General features: G+C 36.2%; 2 protein-coding genes across 4 annotated transcripts in view; one reads left to right on the top strand and one right to left on the bottom strand.

Moving 5' to 3' along the window:
- The window catches only part of LOC124186688 (protein Skeletor, isoforms B/C), a 103,612-nt gene that overhangs the window by 9,759 nt on the left and 74,113 nt on the right, over window positions 1-19,740 (top strand). The gene's annotated exons all lie outside the window — the stretch shown is intronic.
- On the bottom strand, window positions 3,193-10,734 carry LOC124186728. Of its 3 annotated transcripts, XM_046578667.1 has the most exons (6): window positions 10,130-10,734; window positions 8,563-8,634; window positions 5,656-5,872; window positions 4,654-5,474; window positions 3,810-3,966; window positions 3,193-3,596 (listed from the first exon to the last, which is right to left on the bottom strand). In XM_046578667.1, exons 3-6 carry the CDS (start codon window positions 5,855-5,857, stop codon window positions 3,466-3,468), a joined length of 1,311 nt encoding a protein of 436 aa, XP_046434623.1. In that variant the 5' UTR covers window positions 5,858-5,872; window positions 8,563-8,634; window positions 10,130-10,734; the 3' UTR covers window positions 3,193-3,465. The 3 variants fall into 3 exon arrangements, with proteins under 3 accessions (XP_046434623.1, XP_046434631.1, XP_046434635.1); XM_046578675.1 differs by lacking the exon at window positions 8,563-8,634; XM_046578679.1 differs by lacking the exons at window positions 5,656-5,872; window positions 8,563-8,634 and having other exon boundaries at window positions 10,130-10,732.

Raw genomic sequence — 19,740 nt, 5'->3', positions numbered from 1 at the left:
TGTCAAGATCGTGGGTAAATCTGTCTCTGTCCTAGGGAGTTTTTAACGCTACCGTCTCATTTCGGAACGCACCCGTGGCATGTATTCGGCAATGGCAAACTAAACATGTTATGTAGCGTCGGTTTTGAACTTGCTTCTAGATTACGTTAGCTTCTATCACCAAAGAAGCAGCAAACTTGCATAAAACGACGTTATATTGTTGTGAAGTAATTGGCACCACGATGCTGGCAATTCTGGTTCCCAGCTGCCGCATCTAAACCTTAAAAATATTGCGCAGTATTACGTATAGTAGCTTGGCAACCATCTCGGAGTCAACTACCGGGTCTAAACATGGAAAGAAGCAACCTTCGCATTTACAGATAGGCAACCGGGGGTTACATTTCATTCGTGAGTTGGCACTCTGGAAAGCTGCGTAGGCCGTGTTCGAAAATTGACTAACAGTACTGTCAGCAATCTTTTATTTCTTTTGCGCTTCCAAGTTCGCGAATAGCTCTGACTCTGTCCTAGGGAATTTTCAGTACTATCAGTTAATTTACGAATACGGCCGTAGTGCCAATAACACCTCAAACTTGAGGTTGGGTCATCTTGCCGGGTTGCCGCGCTACGCGGCTTTCCAAAGTGCCAACCTATGAACGAAATGTAACGCCCGGTTGCCTATTTGTAGGCGGCGACGTAGTTTGTTTCTACATTTAGGCCCGATATGTTGGATATTGTTGTCGACTACACGACGACTAAAAACTGCCAAACGGCGATAGGGTGATATTATTGGCTGGCCATTTAAATCCTGTGTATCGAGTCATCACGTCTAGTGTATTCAATCGTTACATAGCGTGCTTGGGATACAAACATTGCCAGTTATGCTGACGTAAATTCTATCTGGTGCCATTTAGCAGCAGCAGTGCCGGATCTATTGCGGGGGGGGGGGGGGGGGGCAAGCCGGGGCACTTGCCCTGGGTGGCAACTTCATGGGGCGGCAAAAAGGAAGAAATCGAACTGCCGGATTGCGAACACATTTGCCCAAGATATTTTACCTGATAATAGAATATGAAAGAAAAAAAAAACATACTGACTTCACACGTTCCTAGAGGTTCTTTCGTGACATTGTTCATCTGCCATAACTCATGAACGAATAGATTTGAGAAAACGAGTTCTCTTAGGAAGAATGTTTTGTTTGCATATCAACCCATAACATATTTCTCCAGAATTTTTGTGTAGGTTGGCTTTTGATTTCAAACAAATCAGGTTAAAGAGGACATTTTTTTTAGGATGCATGCCGCTTTTTCATATATATTTGAGAAAAAGCTGGAATTCTACAAATCATCGGCCTTTTTGATTTCTTAAATATATTATCATGTGACTTACTCGTGCAATAAATAATTTGTTTCTTTCATTAACTTCACACTTTCATTGCTTTTCTGAAATACCTGAATGTATTTCCAGTTCTTAAAGAAGCAAATTGAGGTGACAATTAGGTTAAGTTAGGAGTAGGGGGCGGCAGCCTAAGGTCTTGCCCCCCTAGAAAACATCCTAGATCCAGCGCTGACGATGAGTAGCAGTGTACATGGGAACCGTGTATATTGTGGCTACCGAAAAAGAATACCAAGAATCTACCATCGCCATGTCAAAAAACCATATTGTAGCTATTTGGTAGCCAGGTCGTTGTTGAATTTCGATTTCTACCGTGACCTGTCGGTAGTAGAGGCATGTTAAGGGATTATACGCCGTCGGGTGGCCGAAAAAAGTGACTTTTCACGGATTTTTCATGTAGAGACATTTCAATTTGTTAATGTACAAATTTATATACATATTAAGGTAACATTGAACTTTATTCTGATATTTTTTATTGGTAAAAATAATGGTTTTTGAAGCTGCTATAGCCGATATCCGGGAGCACCTCTAAAAACAGGCGTCTTGCGGTATCTTGAGCAAGATATCTCTGGACTGGACCATCGGAAATGAAAAAACGAAAAAGATTTAGTTAAAATAAGGTATTGTCTGGCCTTTAAGCAAAGGAATAAGCAAAGTAATAATGTTTAGCAAAACGGCGGTTTCTGAAAAAAAAAATTCGATCTTCCATAAAAATTGCCGCCTTAATTTGTTTATAAAATAGAAAATATTTATCGATGAGAAAAACCTTCGATTAAGGAGCTAAAAATATATTTATAAAACTTGTGTAAAAATTTGAGATTGGTCGGTTCAGCCGTTTCCGAAAAATCTTGGTCACCGCAAGCCGTCTTTTTTTAGAGGTGCTCCCAGAGATCCGCTATAGCAGCTTTAAATATAATTTTTCTTTAACATTAAAAAATGTCAGAATCAAGTTCAATATTACCACTATATGTTTACAAATTGTTATGTTAATAAATTGAAATGTCTTTGCATGAAAAATCCTTAAAAAATCACTTTCGTGGCCTCCTGACTGTGTATAAGTAGAATGTCACCGGGGATTGGTCCACTATTTTTTCACCCAACAATCTATTTCGCTCGATCGGCGTAATTGCGATTTGATTATTGGTTTAGGAGATCAGTACAATTCTATTTTTCTAAAAAAATCTAATTGTTTCAATACTCTTTCGTGTCTCGCGTACCTCTACCCAATAAACAATGCCAGTATATAAAGCGTATGAAATTCGTCAAAAAAGAACGTTTTATTCTGTAGAATAAACGTGCAGCACCTACGTATTTTATTGCGAAGAATGTCCGCCGTGATTTCGGTTTATTAAACGTTTTTGGTGGACGTCTTACGATAGTTGTTCATATGCAAATTTTATACGTTTGAAACCAAACATTTATAAATCGTATCTCAATTTGTTGATAAAACGTATCGAAAATCCGTTATTTTAATATTTATGGTAATCGTCTAATATTTGGATATTGATGACTACTAAGAGACGTTTCGCAAGTACGTTTTAAAACTCAAATTATGAAGGAAATTTTTTCTATTAAAATGTGTTGACAATGTCCGTTTAACTAACGTGACAAAATGTTTTCTGTTAATGACGCTTTAATCTTTCATTATTTATGTCTAAACGAATATTATACAGTGTTAAAAAACGTTTTTAATTGGACCTCTAGACTTGAATACATAACGTATCTTGGATGTGTAATTGAAAGCGTATATAGTACACTGCTATAGAGGAAGATCATTTCACGTTAGCTAGAAACAAGTCTGGGTTGAGTTAGAAAGCGTACGAATTTAGTTTATATATGTGAATCGATTTTATTATATCTTTGTTAGAACGTTACACAAATATCTTATATCTATAAATACTCATTTATCAAAAAAAAAGGTACATCTTGTAGCTCATAGACACAGCTCAACCTACACTATACTTTCGTCTTCACGGTAGTTACAACTAACAGAAAACGCTAAGAATATTACACTTATATCAGAAATATTTATATGCCTGTATGATTTGTACTTTTATATGACTGTTTTTAAAATTAGTTGACGTTTACCACAGTTTCTTAGCCCTTCTTTCGTACATAGGTATGCCGTGATCGAGCTAGTTTTAACCAGTCTTTCACGGCACACGAAACACTGGTTTCGGTTGCATCACCAATTTCCTTCTTGCCAAGAAAGGTTTGTTTCACAGCCTCTGAGAAAAAATACATCAAAAGGAAGGTACAATATCACGATATTGATAACTGATAAGGAATAATTTCAATGTAAATTGTGATGAATCTCGAATATATTGGGAAAAAAGTTAACAGTTTGCATAATTTGAATAATAATGTGTGAATAATATTGTTTTCACACGATAAATCCAAGTAATAACTGTTTCTCGAAAATTTCATGAATTATTCATTACCGTAAACAGTTTCCATTGTCAATGTCTTTTGAAATGGGACTTTGTCCCTCCCTGCCCAATTGAATTGCATCGCTAATTCGTTTGTGAGTAGTGACCTCATTATAGCCAACACACATTGGCGACCGCTTGTCCCTCCAACAGAAGCCAGTTTCCCGGTCTGCAACAAAATACTAAAATGAATGAATGTCGAATTGAATTCAAAATATTCTTACTGTTATCAACATCGATAACAATTTTGACTAGTTGGAGATTGTCGATTCCTAATATTTTTTCAGCATTTTTTAACGTTAACCCTCTCGATCAGACCGAGACCGATTTCATGTTGAATGAAAATCTCTCACCATATTGATATTTCGATGGGTGAAAGCAGTTTACCTCAGGGTTTAGGAGTATCTATAAGGCCATCTGACCTTGCTTAATGGAACTATGCAGTTAGAACCCTGACCTTGCGACCGATACAGTTTTATGAAGCCTCAAAGTGCGTGTTGCGTAGAAGCAACATACGGTCCGAGAGGGTTAAAACGTTACGAACCGCAATTCTGTATGCCTGTAGTAATTTTCATTATTCCTTTGCAGTCAACACATACCGAGCGTATTCTTCAATGAGAGACAACCCCCTCCCTAGTGCTAAGCCAACTCAGGCACATGACGCGTACGTGAAGTTCGGTCGAGTGGAGACTAACATGGCCACTGGCATTCTATCCCCTCCCGGCCGAGCCTCATGTGCCTGTGTTGGTTTGCGCTAGGGAGGGGGTTGGCCCTCATTGAAGAATACGCTCGGTATTAGTACCTATCCGTATGTCATGACATACATATTTTGAATATGATTGCAAGGTCTACTCACTAAATAAGTTCGATGCTCTTCGGATTTCAGGATATTTTCGAGGTTGGAGAAGTCTTCCATGGAGTTAAGAGGAAGTTTTGGGAATTCGGCTGGTTTCTTTGTTACGTCGATGCTGACTTCCTTCTGTTTTGAGAAGATTTTACGTAGTAGCAGATGGTTTTGTTCAGTGTAGGATTTAATGTGTTCTAAATACTGCAGAGTTTTTTCTTCAAAGGTATTCTGTTCGCGTGATGTGGTCGGGGTTGAAGGTTCAAGTTGTGAAAAGGATCTTGATAAGTCATATTGCGTGGTAGACCTGATGATCCTACTAGAAATGTTTCTATTTGATGTTTCATATCCAGACAACTGATTCGGTGACTCATGGGAATTATCATTATACTGGTGCTGTACGATCTTGTGGGCCAAGTTTTTCTTTGGTGTCTGATTTTTGGTAGATCCTTTGGCTGAGTTAATGTAGCGAGTATTCTTATTACGGTTAGAAGTCGATTCATCGACTTCGGACGGTGGCAAATTCTCGTCAGCTGAAGAGGTGTAACCTAAACTACTTGAACTTTCACGAGAACGCTTCGTTTTTTTTTTTTTGTTACTAACGTGTCGATTTTTAGCCTTCTTCTTGTCGGTTTTGTGTTTACGTTTTTTCTTTTGCGGCTCAGGTTCGACATCATCACTGTTCGTAGCTTCATTCTCGTCCACGTCATTGGTAATATCTTGCTGAGGTATTACAGTGGATTTTTTAGCGATGTTGCGAATTATTCCGGATTCATCGGACGTGCCCAGCTCCAGTAGGCGCGCCATCGTTGCTTCGGTGTCGTGGTAGTCATCTGTTAGTTAATCAAGGAATATCAATCAATACCGAATGCTCATTGATTAGCAAAATTAATCACAAATGTACAATATGATCAAAATATATCGTCGTAACTCTTATCCAAGTGAAAATTAATATGATTGAAACATTCAATCCGTATACAATTGTAAAAAAAAGTTCTACGTTCCAATAATCACCTCCGGTATGCAGTACTTTGTGAATGGCAAACTTTGGCCATGTTTTTTCATAGGCAGCCTTTGATTTTACAAGTTTTGTAAAATGATCTTCAGTTTTTGTCCGTGGCCAGTAACATTGGGTGTTGTTTTCGACCAGCCAAAGAACTGGTACCAATGCGCATTCTCTATCTTCGCCAACCAAGAATTCAATCACCGCATACATAGTTCTGCAGCACGACTGAGTAAAAACATCGTTAAATGTATCATATTCTCTAGTCTGGTGTATAAATTTATATTTGATCAAAATTCAAGCACTTTTATTCCACTCTGAGCAAAAAGTGCCAGTTTAAAAGTTTTTAATTAGGACATCAACATAGGAATATGCAAGGTAGTATATAAGTTAAAAGATGAATCGATCATGAAACATTATGAAGATTTTGGGAACGCATGTCTAACCAATACTTGAACGTCAATGTGACGTACAAAACTATAATAAATCAGCTCAAAAGTGATGTTATGAACATATGGTAGAGTTGGGTATATTGGACTACTAGGTAAATTAGACTCGGCATATACGGTATATGGTAATAGGTATACGATAATGTTATTTTTTGCTAAACATCTCAATTGAAGCAAACTTTTAATATAAAAGAGATAATGAACCTACGATTCTCGGGAATGTGTGCGAGGTAGACATAGACATACTATACATGTCTTGAACGAATCCCTCTTCCTCGTACACATTGCCGAGAATCGTAGGTTCATCATCTGTTTTTTGTCGAGAGCTCGTTTCGTTGAGATGTTTAACAAAAAATAAAAATTTTATTTCATTTCGTGTAGTATCGGAGTTACTGCGAAACCATCTTTAAATGGAAGACAGACGAATTTATGTAATATATCATCGACGCGATAAGATTTCGCTACGTTGAAACTTCTTACGAAAAAAATCCCTAGTTTGGAAGATTTAATAGGTTTCTGATAAAGGTCTCGCTTGTACTTGAACGGAGTACCTATAATTCTATATTCTCCGGCAATGAAAAGGATTGATTTGATCACTAATATTTCTGTCCCACAAGCTACTACATTATCCGGCCTTTTTATTGATATTTTGAATTTTTTCGTTTCCAGAGCCTGACATTCACGAGAATTTCCAATAAATTTGGGTTTAGGAATAAATTTTTCCTGACAATTAGTTTTACGAATAGAACTTAGTTCTTCAAGTCGATTACTCAGCTGCTGCAGCGGCAAGCGTTTCGATCGAATAAGTCGTTTCAAATGGCCCAAATGATTTTCATACACAAAGCAACTGTATTCTTCTAATGGGCCAAATCGTTCTACGTCGTCTATGACATGCAGCAGCGAATGTACATTATATACGACAAAGTTTTGTCCGTATATCTTAGCACCTTGAGTAACGAATTTTTCGATCATATCTTGCGCGATGTTTCGAAAACGCGAGAACAAGGCTGTATTCGATAGAATATACACGGCGGCAGACAATAATAAAAAATGTTTGTACTTTTTTCGATCTAGCACATCCCGCATTACAACAGGGCCGGAATATAACAAGAAAAATCTAAATTCTGTCGCTTTCCATCGATGCAAATCCAAAAATCCACGGGGCTTTCGAGGAAACTCTGCCGGAACATATCGCGCCAATAGTTTCATTATACGTTCAATTTCTAACAAAATATCCTTAGACAATTTGCAATCACGTGAACCCTCGACCCAGTATTTAAGGAGCAACCTCTTCAAAATTCCCAGGTAGATTAAATGCATGGGATCTAAAGGAAATTGGGAGACTAGTCCCACGTAAAGATCTAAAAGAGGCGAACGTCCTTTAACGTGACGATCGTTTTCACTAGGTGCAACAAAATCACTATCTTTTCGCTTCTGGAATTCGGTGTCACATGGATAACACAGTTTACGGTTGAGATGAACTGCGCGAATCTTACACCTCTCGCAAGCATCCTTACCCGAATGTCCTAAACACATTTTCAACATAGATCTCGCGGGCGCGTCACACGCGAATAAACCAACTCTGACAAAGTATTTGGTGCCATTAAACTCAAAACCATTGGTGCTTAAACGTGACGTTTCTTTAATTAAATCTCGTAAATATGAAGATAGTGGCATCGGTTTACCCGTACCATAATAAACACCAATTACAAATGGGCTATCATCGATCATTGAAATACTGCGTCCCAAAATTGGCCAAAATGATGTTCCGCTACTTTTATAAACGGGAATCCCATCAATATTAAAATCAACTCGCAACGTATGTTCAGGTGACAGTCCTTTTTTGAGACCTGACTCGAGTTTTTGTCTCAAGCATTTCTCCAAACCGAAATAACACATTTCTCCGTTGTCTAAATTTAACGTTTCAATACGTCGTGACGTGTGAAGTAGAGTCCTAGCACTTAAGGGTAAGATAGGATGTGCTGGTTTCAATAATGCTAGCAATTGATCGATCGCGTTATGTGTGATGTTATTTGAAGATGCCCAGTCGCGCAAATTTTCAACAAAGTTCGTTTCATCATCTAAATGCACTTCATCGCTGACGGAACTTGAATTATCTTCAGAACTGTACAACGTAGCTTTGATGCTATCTATGTCACTTTCGATGTCTTTGAAATCTTTATTATCGCGGTTCGAATTAGAGTTTTCTTCATTCTGTTCATTACTTTGATGGATATGATCAACATCATAATCGCTATCTATAGAGTGCACATATTCTCCGATACAAGACACATGTTCATGACTAGCATCTTTTAATTGTGATTTCGTAAGGTGCTCGAGTGCACAATTATTGCCTGCAATACTCAGTAATACTTTACGAGTATTTATAGCTGTTTTGCGACGCAAATGTCGTTTACTCAGAACTTTTAAATCATGAGGCATGTTATAAAACTAAATAATAATACACACCAGACAAGAAATGATGTACGCTTTAACGTGCTTGCCTTATTTGTCGTAAATATCCGCACACCACTCTGAAAACTAAAAGTTAAATGAACCTAATGAACGTAGTACGTGAGTCAATACAGAAGATTCATAGCAATAAAGCTTTTACACGAGTTAGCGCAACAATTTATATAAAATTTTATTGAAAATTAAGTAATTTGATCAAAAATGCTGTTTCGTGTATATTTTCTTGGATTTGGGCTAAATAAATATTAAAAAGGCATTTGTAGCCGAACAATTTTGTAAACACGAATAAAAAACGTGGTCAGCTACCCATCGAACGTATATAATACGCAGGTAATGAGTAGTTTCATTCTATTGGATTTGACTCTGACATTTACCGATAAACGCATAGTATACTCATGATTTACGTTCAGTAGTAGGAATCGTGATATATTTCAGGACTAGATAGTACTGTTACTAATATTATTATTCTATAGTACTTATAGTTCTATGTATCGCTATTTATTGTTACTACAAATTAAACAAGATCGTAGTTTAACGTTGAACCAATTCTGGGCCGATGTCCTGCTTATATTCTAATACTTTTCGAATAGTATATCATGACGCCTACTACTGAACGTAAATCATGAGTATACTATACGTTTATCGGTAAAGATCAAAGTCAAATCCAATGGAATAAAATTACTTGTTACGAATTTCCTGCGTATTATATACGTTTGATGGGTAGATGACCACTATTTTTACCAGTGTTTACAAAATTATTCAGGTGCAAATCCCTTTTTAATATTTATTCAGCCCAAATCCAAGAAAATATACACAAAACAGAATTTTGGATCAAAATACATAATTTTTAATAAACCTCTATATAAGTTGTTGCACTAACTGGTGAAAAAGCTTTATTGCTACGGATCTTCTCTATTGTCTCTATTGTCTAACATGACCGTCTTCTTCTGATGGATAATAATTGTTATTTTCAATTGAAGGGAAAAGAAAATAAAAAATATTGTCAAAATAATATTTCTGTGATTTCGATGGCACAGAAATATTTACGTGGCTGTATTACTATACTTTGTTACTTTGGAAGATGCTACGAGTTCATATGTATGTTATAGATATGTTGAAACGGTATCTAAAAAAATAATAAACACGAAACCGATTTCAAACAATACAGAGCAAAAGTTACTAATAACCGCATGATCACATGGGATGATTATTAACATGAAGTTTTCCTCAAATTCGACAAGAACTAATATAATTAACCTATAATATACGTATCATAGTAAACTTAACACATATAAATAACGTTTAAAAACAGTTCAAAAATATTCATGAACGTTATATAATAAACAATAAACTATTCCATATTTTTATGGTACATCGTTTGGTTTAGAGAAAAAGACGCAGAACATTACACATAGTTTCTTTTGAAGAAAGAAAAGAAAGGAAAGAAAAAAATACAGAAGAGACAGAATTTGAGTTGCAAAACACATTATTTTTTCAACCAAGAATGCTCGATGTATTAAGACAAAATACCACCATATTTGGAAAAATATGTAGTTGTACTTACCAGCGTTATTTAATGACGAATTTGCTTCTTCCGTCTAGGCCGCAGATTAACAATAGCTTCTCACCTTTTTTGCTACACGATCACCGATCGATCCGAGCACCTCCGCATTCGGTTGACGAATAACGCCATAACCAGCGCCTGAGGCCAGTTGCAAGGGTGGGGATGAATATAGGCTCCCAGACAAAGACAAAGATAGAGGAGACGCAAGAGCGACAGAGAGATCGTGCCCAAAAGGGAATCAACTTTGCCATATATGCCCGTGTTATTCCGAGCTGTCCTTGTCTTACCACTCGCTATACTTACACTTACTGTATGAATGCGCGGTCCATGGGATAAGTTCTGTCTCTACATATAATTATTGCGCTCTTACTCTAGCTTGCAGCGTTACCGACGCTGACGCACCAGAGCAGGAGAATAATATATCAGTAGTGACACAATGTATAACGCACAGAACTCCGATAAAATAGCGCGAAAAATAAACGTACAAACGACGTTAAAAATGCGACAGGATATGATGAACGCTTGTTTTAGCAAGTACTCATACAAGATATTGAAGTCTTGACGTAATTCGTGCCAAATAATGAGATTTAATATATTATAATATGATAACCAATATTGTGAAATAATTATAAAAATGTACAATAAATTATTATTCTTGGTACGAAATTATTCACGTTTCGGACACTTCTTTATTCTCTTCCTTTTATTGGTTATATCTATGTTCCATGCACCGGTAAATGAATACAAGATCAGTGTTCAGCTTTAGTTACCACATAATATTGGCATCAAAATAACGGGTAATTAAAGTCCATTTTTCGGAAACTAATTATAAGATAATCAACTGATTTGGCCACCGCTTGGCATCAGGCGGTTCCGCATACATGAATACTAAAAGTGCGTTCATAATCTGAATATTGTACTCAACGTTGAATTTTCCTCAATCGTGTTGAAGTAAAACAAGTATGAACCCATTTGATCAAATATACATATTATACAATTCAATGTATCTTGAAAATAGTCCGATATTGAATAAATTTCATAAACGGTTATTGAACGTAGATCACAAGTAGCAGTAAAACGTGAACAATAATCGTTGAAAAAATACGTTCATCAAACGATGAATATATTTCTGTGCAATAGTGGAAAACCGCAATAATTAAGCGCTTAATTGGGGTTGCTGGTAGTTGTATGATGAATGTACAATATATATATATATATATATATATATATATATATATATTAGGGTGTGTCGAAAATGAACTTTTTTTTTTCTTCGCTCCTACCACTCAAAACTTTAGGTTTTGACATTAAAGAGGTCCTCGTTCAAGGAGGGCGCTGTAGCTTGAAGTTTAGAAGTCGCTCAACGAGGATTTAGGTTTCCCATCTAATTAACACGTAAAAAATATTGTTTTTCGTTCAAAATGATGTCAGGCATCCAAAAAATTGGCGATTTCTGTGCTTCTTGGCTTATTTGAAAGCATGACTCATCCCCTAAACGATGATAGGTCGTTTTTCGACTTACCTTGTACCAATTTTTTTTACGCCACTTTTCGACCACAATAGTCACTTTTTCAAGTTTACAAAGTCTCCAATGTATCAATGAGTTCAAAATGAATTGCTACAAGTATTGATTCTTGATTCGAATATAAATAACCAATTCCAAAAATTAGTGAAACATACAAAATTTCTCAAAATAAACATGGTTTTTTGAATAAAATTGAAGATACGGAATTTACCAATTTTTAGAATTGGTTATTTATATTCGAATCAAGAATCAATACTTGTAGCAATTCATTTTGGACTCATTGATACCTTGGAGACTTTGTAAACTTGAAAAAGTGACTATTGTGGTCGAAAAGTGGCGTAAAAAAAAATTGGAACAAGGTAAGTCGAAAAACGACCTATCATCGTTTAGGGGATGAGTCATGCTTTCAAATAAGCCAAGAAATACAGACATCGCCAATTTTATGGTTGCCTGACATCATTTTGAACGAAAAACAATATTTTTTACGTGTTAATTAGATGGGAAACCTAAATCCTCGTTGAGCGACTTCTAAACTTCAAGCTACAGCGCCCTCCTTGAACGAGGACCTCTTTAATGTCAAAACCTAAAGTTTTGAGTGGTAGGAGCGAAGAAAAAAAAAAAGTTCATTTTCGACACACCCTAATATATATATATATAGATGTTGTAGACACCAAGATTGAAAATGAATTTCATAAACGTCTATCACGCGTAGATCAGAAATACCAATAAAACGTACATTATAATAGTCGAAGATATACGTTCATAAAACAATCAATATACTGCTGTGCAATGGTGAATAGGAAGTATGATAAACGTCTAATTAAAGTTGCTGGCAGTTGTGTCATGAATGAATATTATATGTTGTGATTACCAAAATCATAAACGAATTTCGTGAACGTTAATAGCTCGTAATTTGTAAATTCAAATGAAACGATTCTGATAAAACGTTGAAAGATGGAGTACCAACATCGTTAAACATATAAGTTTTAAACGATTTTCGTACGAATAATGAACAAATATACTATACGTTGCTTTTGCTATAATAATACGTATTTTAAACTTCTGTATAATGAAATACGCATAATAAACAGAGTAATCATACGAATAATATCCATCCGAAATATTACAGTATATGTGATACGGTTGAATTTTATACTTATACCATTATTAAACGACTTCGACGTTTCATATACGAAATTTATACTGGTGTGTGTTTATTGGGTAATATAAACGCGTTGAAGCATGTGTATGCATCTTCACTCGTTTCGTATATTGCCAGTTTTGCATAGTGAAGATAGTCGAAGAAGGGAGTTACCCTATCAATTTTTTGACAAGAGTCTCGCTCTACATTCACCGCCACCGGGTATATTTACTTTACGTACAAACTCAGACTCACACCATCGATCGGCGGTTATTTCTGTAGAAATTTTAATCCGTGACTAAACGTAATGCAACTATTTTCCCAATAGCCTTACTTTGAATAGTTACACTTTTTTCTATCCTCGGGTAACAAAATTCTCAAGAGAAGAAACATCATTTGAATGATACCCACTCTCAGGTATAATAATGAATGATTGTACTTGCAGAATATTATGAAAGTGAAAATCGATCTAAAATCTGTTCTTAGGATCATTCCTACACGTAATTAGCTCACCATAGAAAATGAATTTGACACTTTTCCAGTACTTTTCGGTCATACCTTTGGAAAATCTTAGCACGGTTTTGTTATGTGCGGGATCGGTAAGGTCTCACGTGCAATAAAATATGAAAAGAGCGGCGAGGGCTACAGACCTGCATTTCGAATGGCAAGCTTATTGTTTCGATTTAAATTATCCCCGCAACTAATCTAAAAGCTGCGCACGTTGGTGAAAACAAAATTTTGATGTCTCATGAAAATGCGTTACACATCTGCGTGCATTTTAACTACGTGAAAATTACGTTTTATTGATCAACAATTGATTTATTGTCTACGGTTGGCCGATTCCTCACTCTCTCCAATCGTGGGTCATGATAGAGATGCTGATTGGTGAAATGTACAGCTAACTTGCTAAAATGTATGCGAATTCTGGCAAAATGTACTCCTAATCACTAATCACCTAAATTGTCTATAAAGCATTTCTACAAAATAAACCGGTATCTCCAATGTTGAATATTGTAAAATATTACATGTTGGTACCCTCCGACAACTGGTCTATGATACAAAAACTGTTGGTCACGTGTCATAGACGCGGGGTTGCCTCGTCAATAGCCCAGTTGTATTAAAGGATATTGAAGTTCGCAACACAATAGAAACGATCGCAGTGCAAGTCGTGGTTCTCAACGTCGAATGTCCACAAAAAACTATGTATCTTTCTGCCGCGGGTGCACTGTGAGATTCGCAATATATACCTTTGACGTTCATCCAAGTAGTCCCTCAAAAAAAAAACACAAAGCACCCTGCTGGTGAGACGTACACTCGGCTAATCCGAATCTGAATCTTTCGAATTCAACTGCCCACCAAAAATTGATTTTATCAGGGTGGCCACAATTTTTTTTTTTCTTTTTCAAACCTAGTGTTCCCTGACATTTTCCCAGTTCTAGTAAGTTACTAAACCCTAAATCGTTCAGCTTATCAACTCTATATTCGAATCAAATTCAATTCGCATTGAAGAAAAATATTACGTACACAAAAAAAAAAATCAGTTTAAGCCAATTTGTTTTCTCGACGAGAAAAAGTAAACTTGTTACGTCAAAAGGTCATTTTTAATTCCCATGATAGAAAACTGATATTTTTAGTTTTCTTCATGACCAAGATGAAAATCTCCCGACAATACCAGGTTTTCCAGGTTTTTAAGGTGTGTGGCCATCCTGCTTACAGTCCCAAGGTACTGCAACATTTGGGAAACAGAAATTGTGACAAAATGGGAATCGTCGTAACATTATTTGAAGTTAAGAATTCATAATTGTAGTAAAATTTCCCCAAATCCAGTTGCTTAATTATGGATTCTACTAACTCCGACACCAGAGGTTGCTTCTTTTGACCAACATAGCTTATTCCTGATGTACTTTCATCAAACTCGACCCTTTCCTGCTCGATTCACAGTATATCATATAGTCGATAATTCATAGTTATACTTCACTATTGCTTTGAAATAATATGATGTAAACGTGGAAGAAAAATATCAATACGTTGAATGTATATCTGTAGGTTGAACAGACTAACGGATGAGGTAATTTGTAATGAAAATCGAGGAACGAGTAAGTCAAGTTCGGGAATGGAAATGAGCACGCAAAAGGTGCCGCGTTAAAGTGTACGTAACAGCATGCTCGTGGTATGCCAGATGTAAGGTGAAACGAGAAGGTGGTAACCGGAAATATTTGACGCTCATCTGCAATTTTCGTACAACTATTTGCAATAAACGAACCCTCACTCAACATGCAATTAATATATTCGGCACCTCTGAGTGCAATATAAATTATGCTTACAAAGGTGTTCAGTTGCGTAGCGACATTTATATCTGCTCCGTTGAAAAACTTATTTTGAACAGCAGATCTGTACGTTTCTTTTCAAATATTAGTTATAGATAAATAGTTACGATTGGCCCTACACAAAACAGTTTTGAGAAAAATCTAACAATATCGGATATTCCACTTTAATGTACCACTCGATTTATCTCGAAAAATACTGCTCCGGTCATATAGAACTTCTAGGATTCGAAGGGGGATGTTGAAAAAAAATGTGCTTTCTGGTCCAAAATTCAAAATGGCGGCGTTAAGATGGCAGACGCGTTTGTTTGAAATGGAAAAATAAATTTTTGTTCTACTAAAAAATTAATCATATCACAGCGAACAACTTTTGTATGAAATTTTTTCCGACAAAGTTAGTAATTTTTAAGTAAGGACACTATTTCCGACTATATTAGCGCTACCCAGAATGTACTTATGTACCACGAGGAGGTAAAGGCTTAACATACCCTGTGTAATGTGTGCGTGTGTGTGTAATTTCAGACAAAAAACCAAAATTTTTTTTGAACATCCTCCTTCGAACTCTAAAAGTTTTATTCGACTTAATATTCGATCGGAGCAGTGTTTTCGAGACAAATGAGGTGGTACGTTAAAATGGGACACCCGGTATAATCTAACAATAGAACAACGCGAGTCACCCTGTGAAACAAACAATTCATGTGTATAAAATTGCTGCCTAGAGAGAACGTATTATATGGTATGGTACTTATTTGACAGTTCCTACTATGTATATTAATAGTTGAACTATTACACACTAGGCTAGGTTACACGCGGTTCTTTCAGAAATTAACAGAACGAGAATCATTGGTAGAAATTTTCACTTCAGGGTATTGTAATATTGTCTCTTCACGACACAAGAAAGATACAGGTGAAGTTAGAAATCGTTATAATTCGCTGTTTGTGCTGTGGCGTTGTAACGTCACAAGGTTATACTGTTGAAAATTTCTGTATGGAACTTCCTACACTGTATTGGAAGTTTTATTCGGATGTGGATAAGTGAATGCATCATACGTTGGCTGTTCATTCAATTTACCAATAAAACAAATTTACTACACAATTTAGCGAATCAAAATTCTTTATTGTGTTTTTCTTGTAAATTTTAGTAAAATCAAACTTTTTTATTTTCAATTTAAGGGAAATGTATAGTACTTTACTCCGTTGCACGAAATTTATAATTTCGCAGCCTGATTTCGTAATTTGACAACTCTTTTGTACAGTAAATGTGCGCCTATCACATTTTCACGCCTATTATCTGAACGTAAAGTTCTGTAAATTTAAGATTGTAAAATTGAGGCGGTTTCCGAGACAAACAGATTTCCGACGGACAAACCGATGTACGAAGTATTTCTGAAGATCTGTTTTCGGATACCAGAGACCCAAAGATCTGAGAACTGATTGGAATTACAAAAATCGATTTTTGACTGAGACCAATACATTACGTCTATCGTCTTTGGTTGATAGGAAGTAGAAAAGAGAATGTACGAAAAGAGAAGATTAAAATTTTGTACCATAGCGCGGCATTATTGACTGGTTGTCAATCCGTTTCCACGTTCACTACATGCTAATGCATATCGACCCGACTATTTTCTAGAAAACGTTTTAAAGGTGGTGGATGGCCCCGGTGTTAGACCGAGTCGCTAATGGTTGGCAAATTGATATCCCTATACATGTATATAACCAGAATACTCGGTTCAAATTGTGTGACACTAATCTTTGCCTGCCTCTTACCACCGGTGCCTTGTTCCATTTTTTATGAGGAACAGTCTTTGCACCTGTGCTTCATATCGAGTATCGACATAATCAAATTGTCTGTCGATGTATTGTTTACTACAGGATGTCTTGGAAGGAAAGGCTTTAGCATGAATGGTCTTGCTTGTTCGAAATGAAAATTCTCCGAGTAAGGCAGGAAATTGTACGGATTGTCCGTAAAATGCGTTGAGTTCGAAAATTTGAAAAAATCTAAGACCATGGCGGGTCATATCTGAGTGTATACGAATACTTGTAACGATGATTCATATGTTCGCACCATAGCTATGTTATGATATTTACAATGGATTCTAAGAGTAAAGTCGATTTTCCTCTAGTTCACAGACTCTTCGACCACATATCCTGCTCAAGATTGACAAGACAATAGATTGACCCGGAGGCTATGCGGGCGAAATTTGACAGCCCGTAATGAGTCCGTGAACATGCTCCTCACTTTATATCGATTCGATGCGATGATAAAATTCCCCACGCGAGTATGGAACAATTGGACAATTTTTATCTTCTGAGATATGAAAAAACATGCGTTTTGATCACCCCGAAATGATAGAAGTGAATTTTGCGCAGTAGACCTGACAATGAAATGAGAAAGTGATTTCTTCCGGTTTTTCAAAACTAATAGTATTTATTGAAATACTATACTTGTATTAGCTACAAAGATCTCTCTGAAAATATAAACGCAAAAAATATTGTGGTTATTAACAAAAGCCTAGATATCGATACTTCGTTTCAAATCGCTTCAAAATCGGTTAAAAATCGGGTATACGCAAAAAAATGAAGTGCTAGAGGCAACTAAAGTTGAGTTGTATATTGATCTAGTAGAGAGTTTATCTGCTGCTGATGAATATTTAGTTGATCTAATGAAGATTCTTATTCTTGCAAATCCACGTTTCGTTGAAAAAATTTAGTTTTATTTCTTTGAGATAAAAAGTTTCTTCAAATTGAATTGAATGCAACTAAAAATCTATTTGCCTTCAGCACTCCGTTTTTCCGTTTTTCTAGGCGACAAATGGGTTTTCAGTATTCAAATCAATATAGAAATTTGTTTGTTATAATTTATATCGACGCAATGTTCTAGAATAAAATATTTAACCACGCCAACGTGATGTTGTCTTGAAATTTCTTTCTTGGAAAATATTCTTTTGAATAAAATGAGCCATCGTACAGTAAAATCGCACGAGTCTAATAGAATACTTTACCTATTTCGAATAGATTCGAAATTAAGCATCGGCATCTAGAATTTTGTTTATAATTCCGGTTTTTTTCTATGTTTGTGTTCTTACATAAATCTTCCTAGCTTACGAATATAATAACTCGATAAATATTCAATGTATGATTATCGCTTGGTAAAATTATTCAAAAGTATCTATTTTTGGCTAACCACACAATTGCAATTCGCACAAAATAAATAATCATTTTTTCCTTGATGACCAATAGAGTTGAAGGGCTAAAATTTACAGATCATCTTACTATGTAAAATGAACGCAATTCTAATACATATCGCATCTCCAATTTGATTACTGATTTTTTCAATTGTTCCTCTATTTCTAAAATACAGTAACGATTTTCGTCAGACCCTAGAATAGATTTTGAACAGATTTGAAGACAAAAAAAAAAACACAAAAAATTGTCCTTCCATTGTTAATCTTGCGTGAAAATATTCCATTTCTAAAACTGAATGTTATTTTTCTTGGTTCATGACAATTAATTCGGGTGTTTTTGACATGGGTTTAAAAATTTGTATAGTAAAGACGAGTGATTAAAAAAACGGTAATATTTTTGTGAAAGGTTTTCAAGGGTCGTACTGACGTTGGAAAAATCCTTGATAAAATAAAAAATGTCATGGCCAACCGTATACTGAATTGACGTGGAATGCCCCACACATATAAAATTTATACCATATACATCTACAAGAATTGCAGGAGAATCGATTGTTTGATGCCCGATGTCCGGGTAAGAATCGGGTAGAATGGCCCAGTGTAGAAATAATTGAAGATCAGGAAAGTGAAATATCTATCGATTCTTGAAGACTGATAAAAACTTGACCATTTTTTTTTTTTTGTCTCTACCCTCCAAGACCTAATTCACCTTGGGCGAAAAAGGGTGTTTGAAAGATCAAATGAGCGGAACTGACTTGATCGCGGCTGGTATATGTATACATATATTTAATTGCAGGGCCTTCCTTGTGTCTGTCACGGACAACAAGGGCTGCACAGCGTCCCAAGAAGCAAAGCTCTCGGCCAATCGTGTTCGCCCTTCGAGTTCTCAAGAAAGCTTTCTTTTCTCGACCGGCACGTCGGCGAGACTCGGGAGCGAAAAGGGACGGGAAAGGGAGATATTGTAAAGGGATACTCCTGAGCCGTGAAGTACCGAATAACTAATTTGAAATTCAGCATTGCCACCTTATTTCGCAGCGCACGGACGAGCTTTCTCTTATTTCCTGAGAATTTCCCGTGCACCAGCAGTAGCGATATTTTTTGTCCCCTCGCCGCCTCACGATCCGCCCAATAACGCGGATCCGTGATATAACTGATGTGATTTGAGCGAGCGAAGTTTGCAAAATTTGCGGCACGGTACGCTACTCGCTGGTTCCACCGAGGAACTTTGTAATCTTCTTTGTCGTCACGTACTCTGGGTTGTAGCGATACTGCCGATTCATAATTGCATTTACGGACCGACTTTATTCATATATTTTCCTTGTCGAGGGTACAATGCGACATTCTTTAATCGGAACAAAGAAATTAACAGAAATAAGAAAATATTGTATATGATAGGATTTTTTTTAGCATTTCTCAAAATCAAACAATGCTAGGCCAGA

This window comes from Neodiprion fabricii, chromosome 1, assembly GCF_021155785.1.
Source record: "Neodiprion fabricii isolate iyNeoFabr1 chromosome 1, iyNeoFabr1.1, whole genome shotgun sequence".
NCBI classification, from domain to species: domain Eukaryota; kingdom Metazoa; phylum Arthropoda; class Insecta; order Hymenoptera; family Diprionidae; genus Neodiprion; species Neodiprion fabricii.
Note: the sequence above shows the minus strand (reverse complement) of the source record. Positions and strands in the feature narration are given on the sequence as shown.

Bases quoted from the DNA above. Each gene is read 5' to 3' on its own strand.
- LOC124186728 (XM_046578667.1), bottom strand. From the start codon at position 5,857: ATGTATGCGGTGATTGAATTCTTGGTTGGCGAAGATAGAGAATGCGCA. The intron at 5,475-5,655 runs GTGATTATTGGA...ATTAACTAACAG, and splicing joins CAAAGTACTGCATACCGGAG to ATGACTACCACGACACCGAA. The intron at 3,967-4,653 runs GTGAGTAGACCT...ATTTTGTTGCAG, and splicing joins AAGAGCATCGAACTTATTTA to ACCGGGAAACTGGCTTCTGT.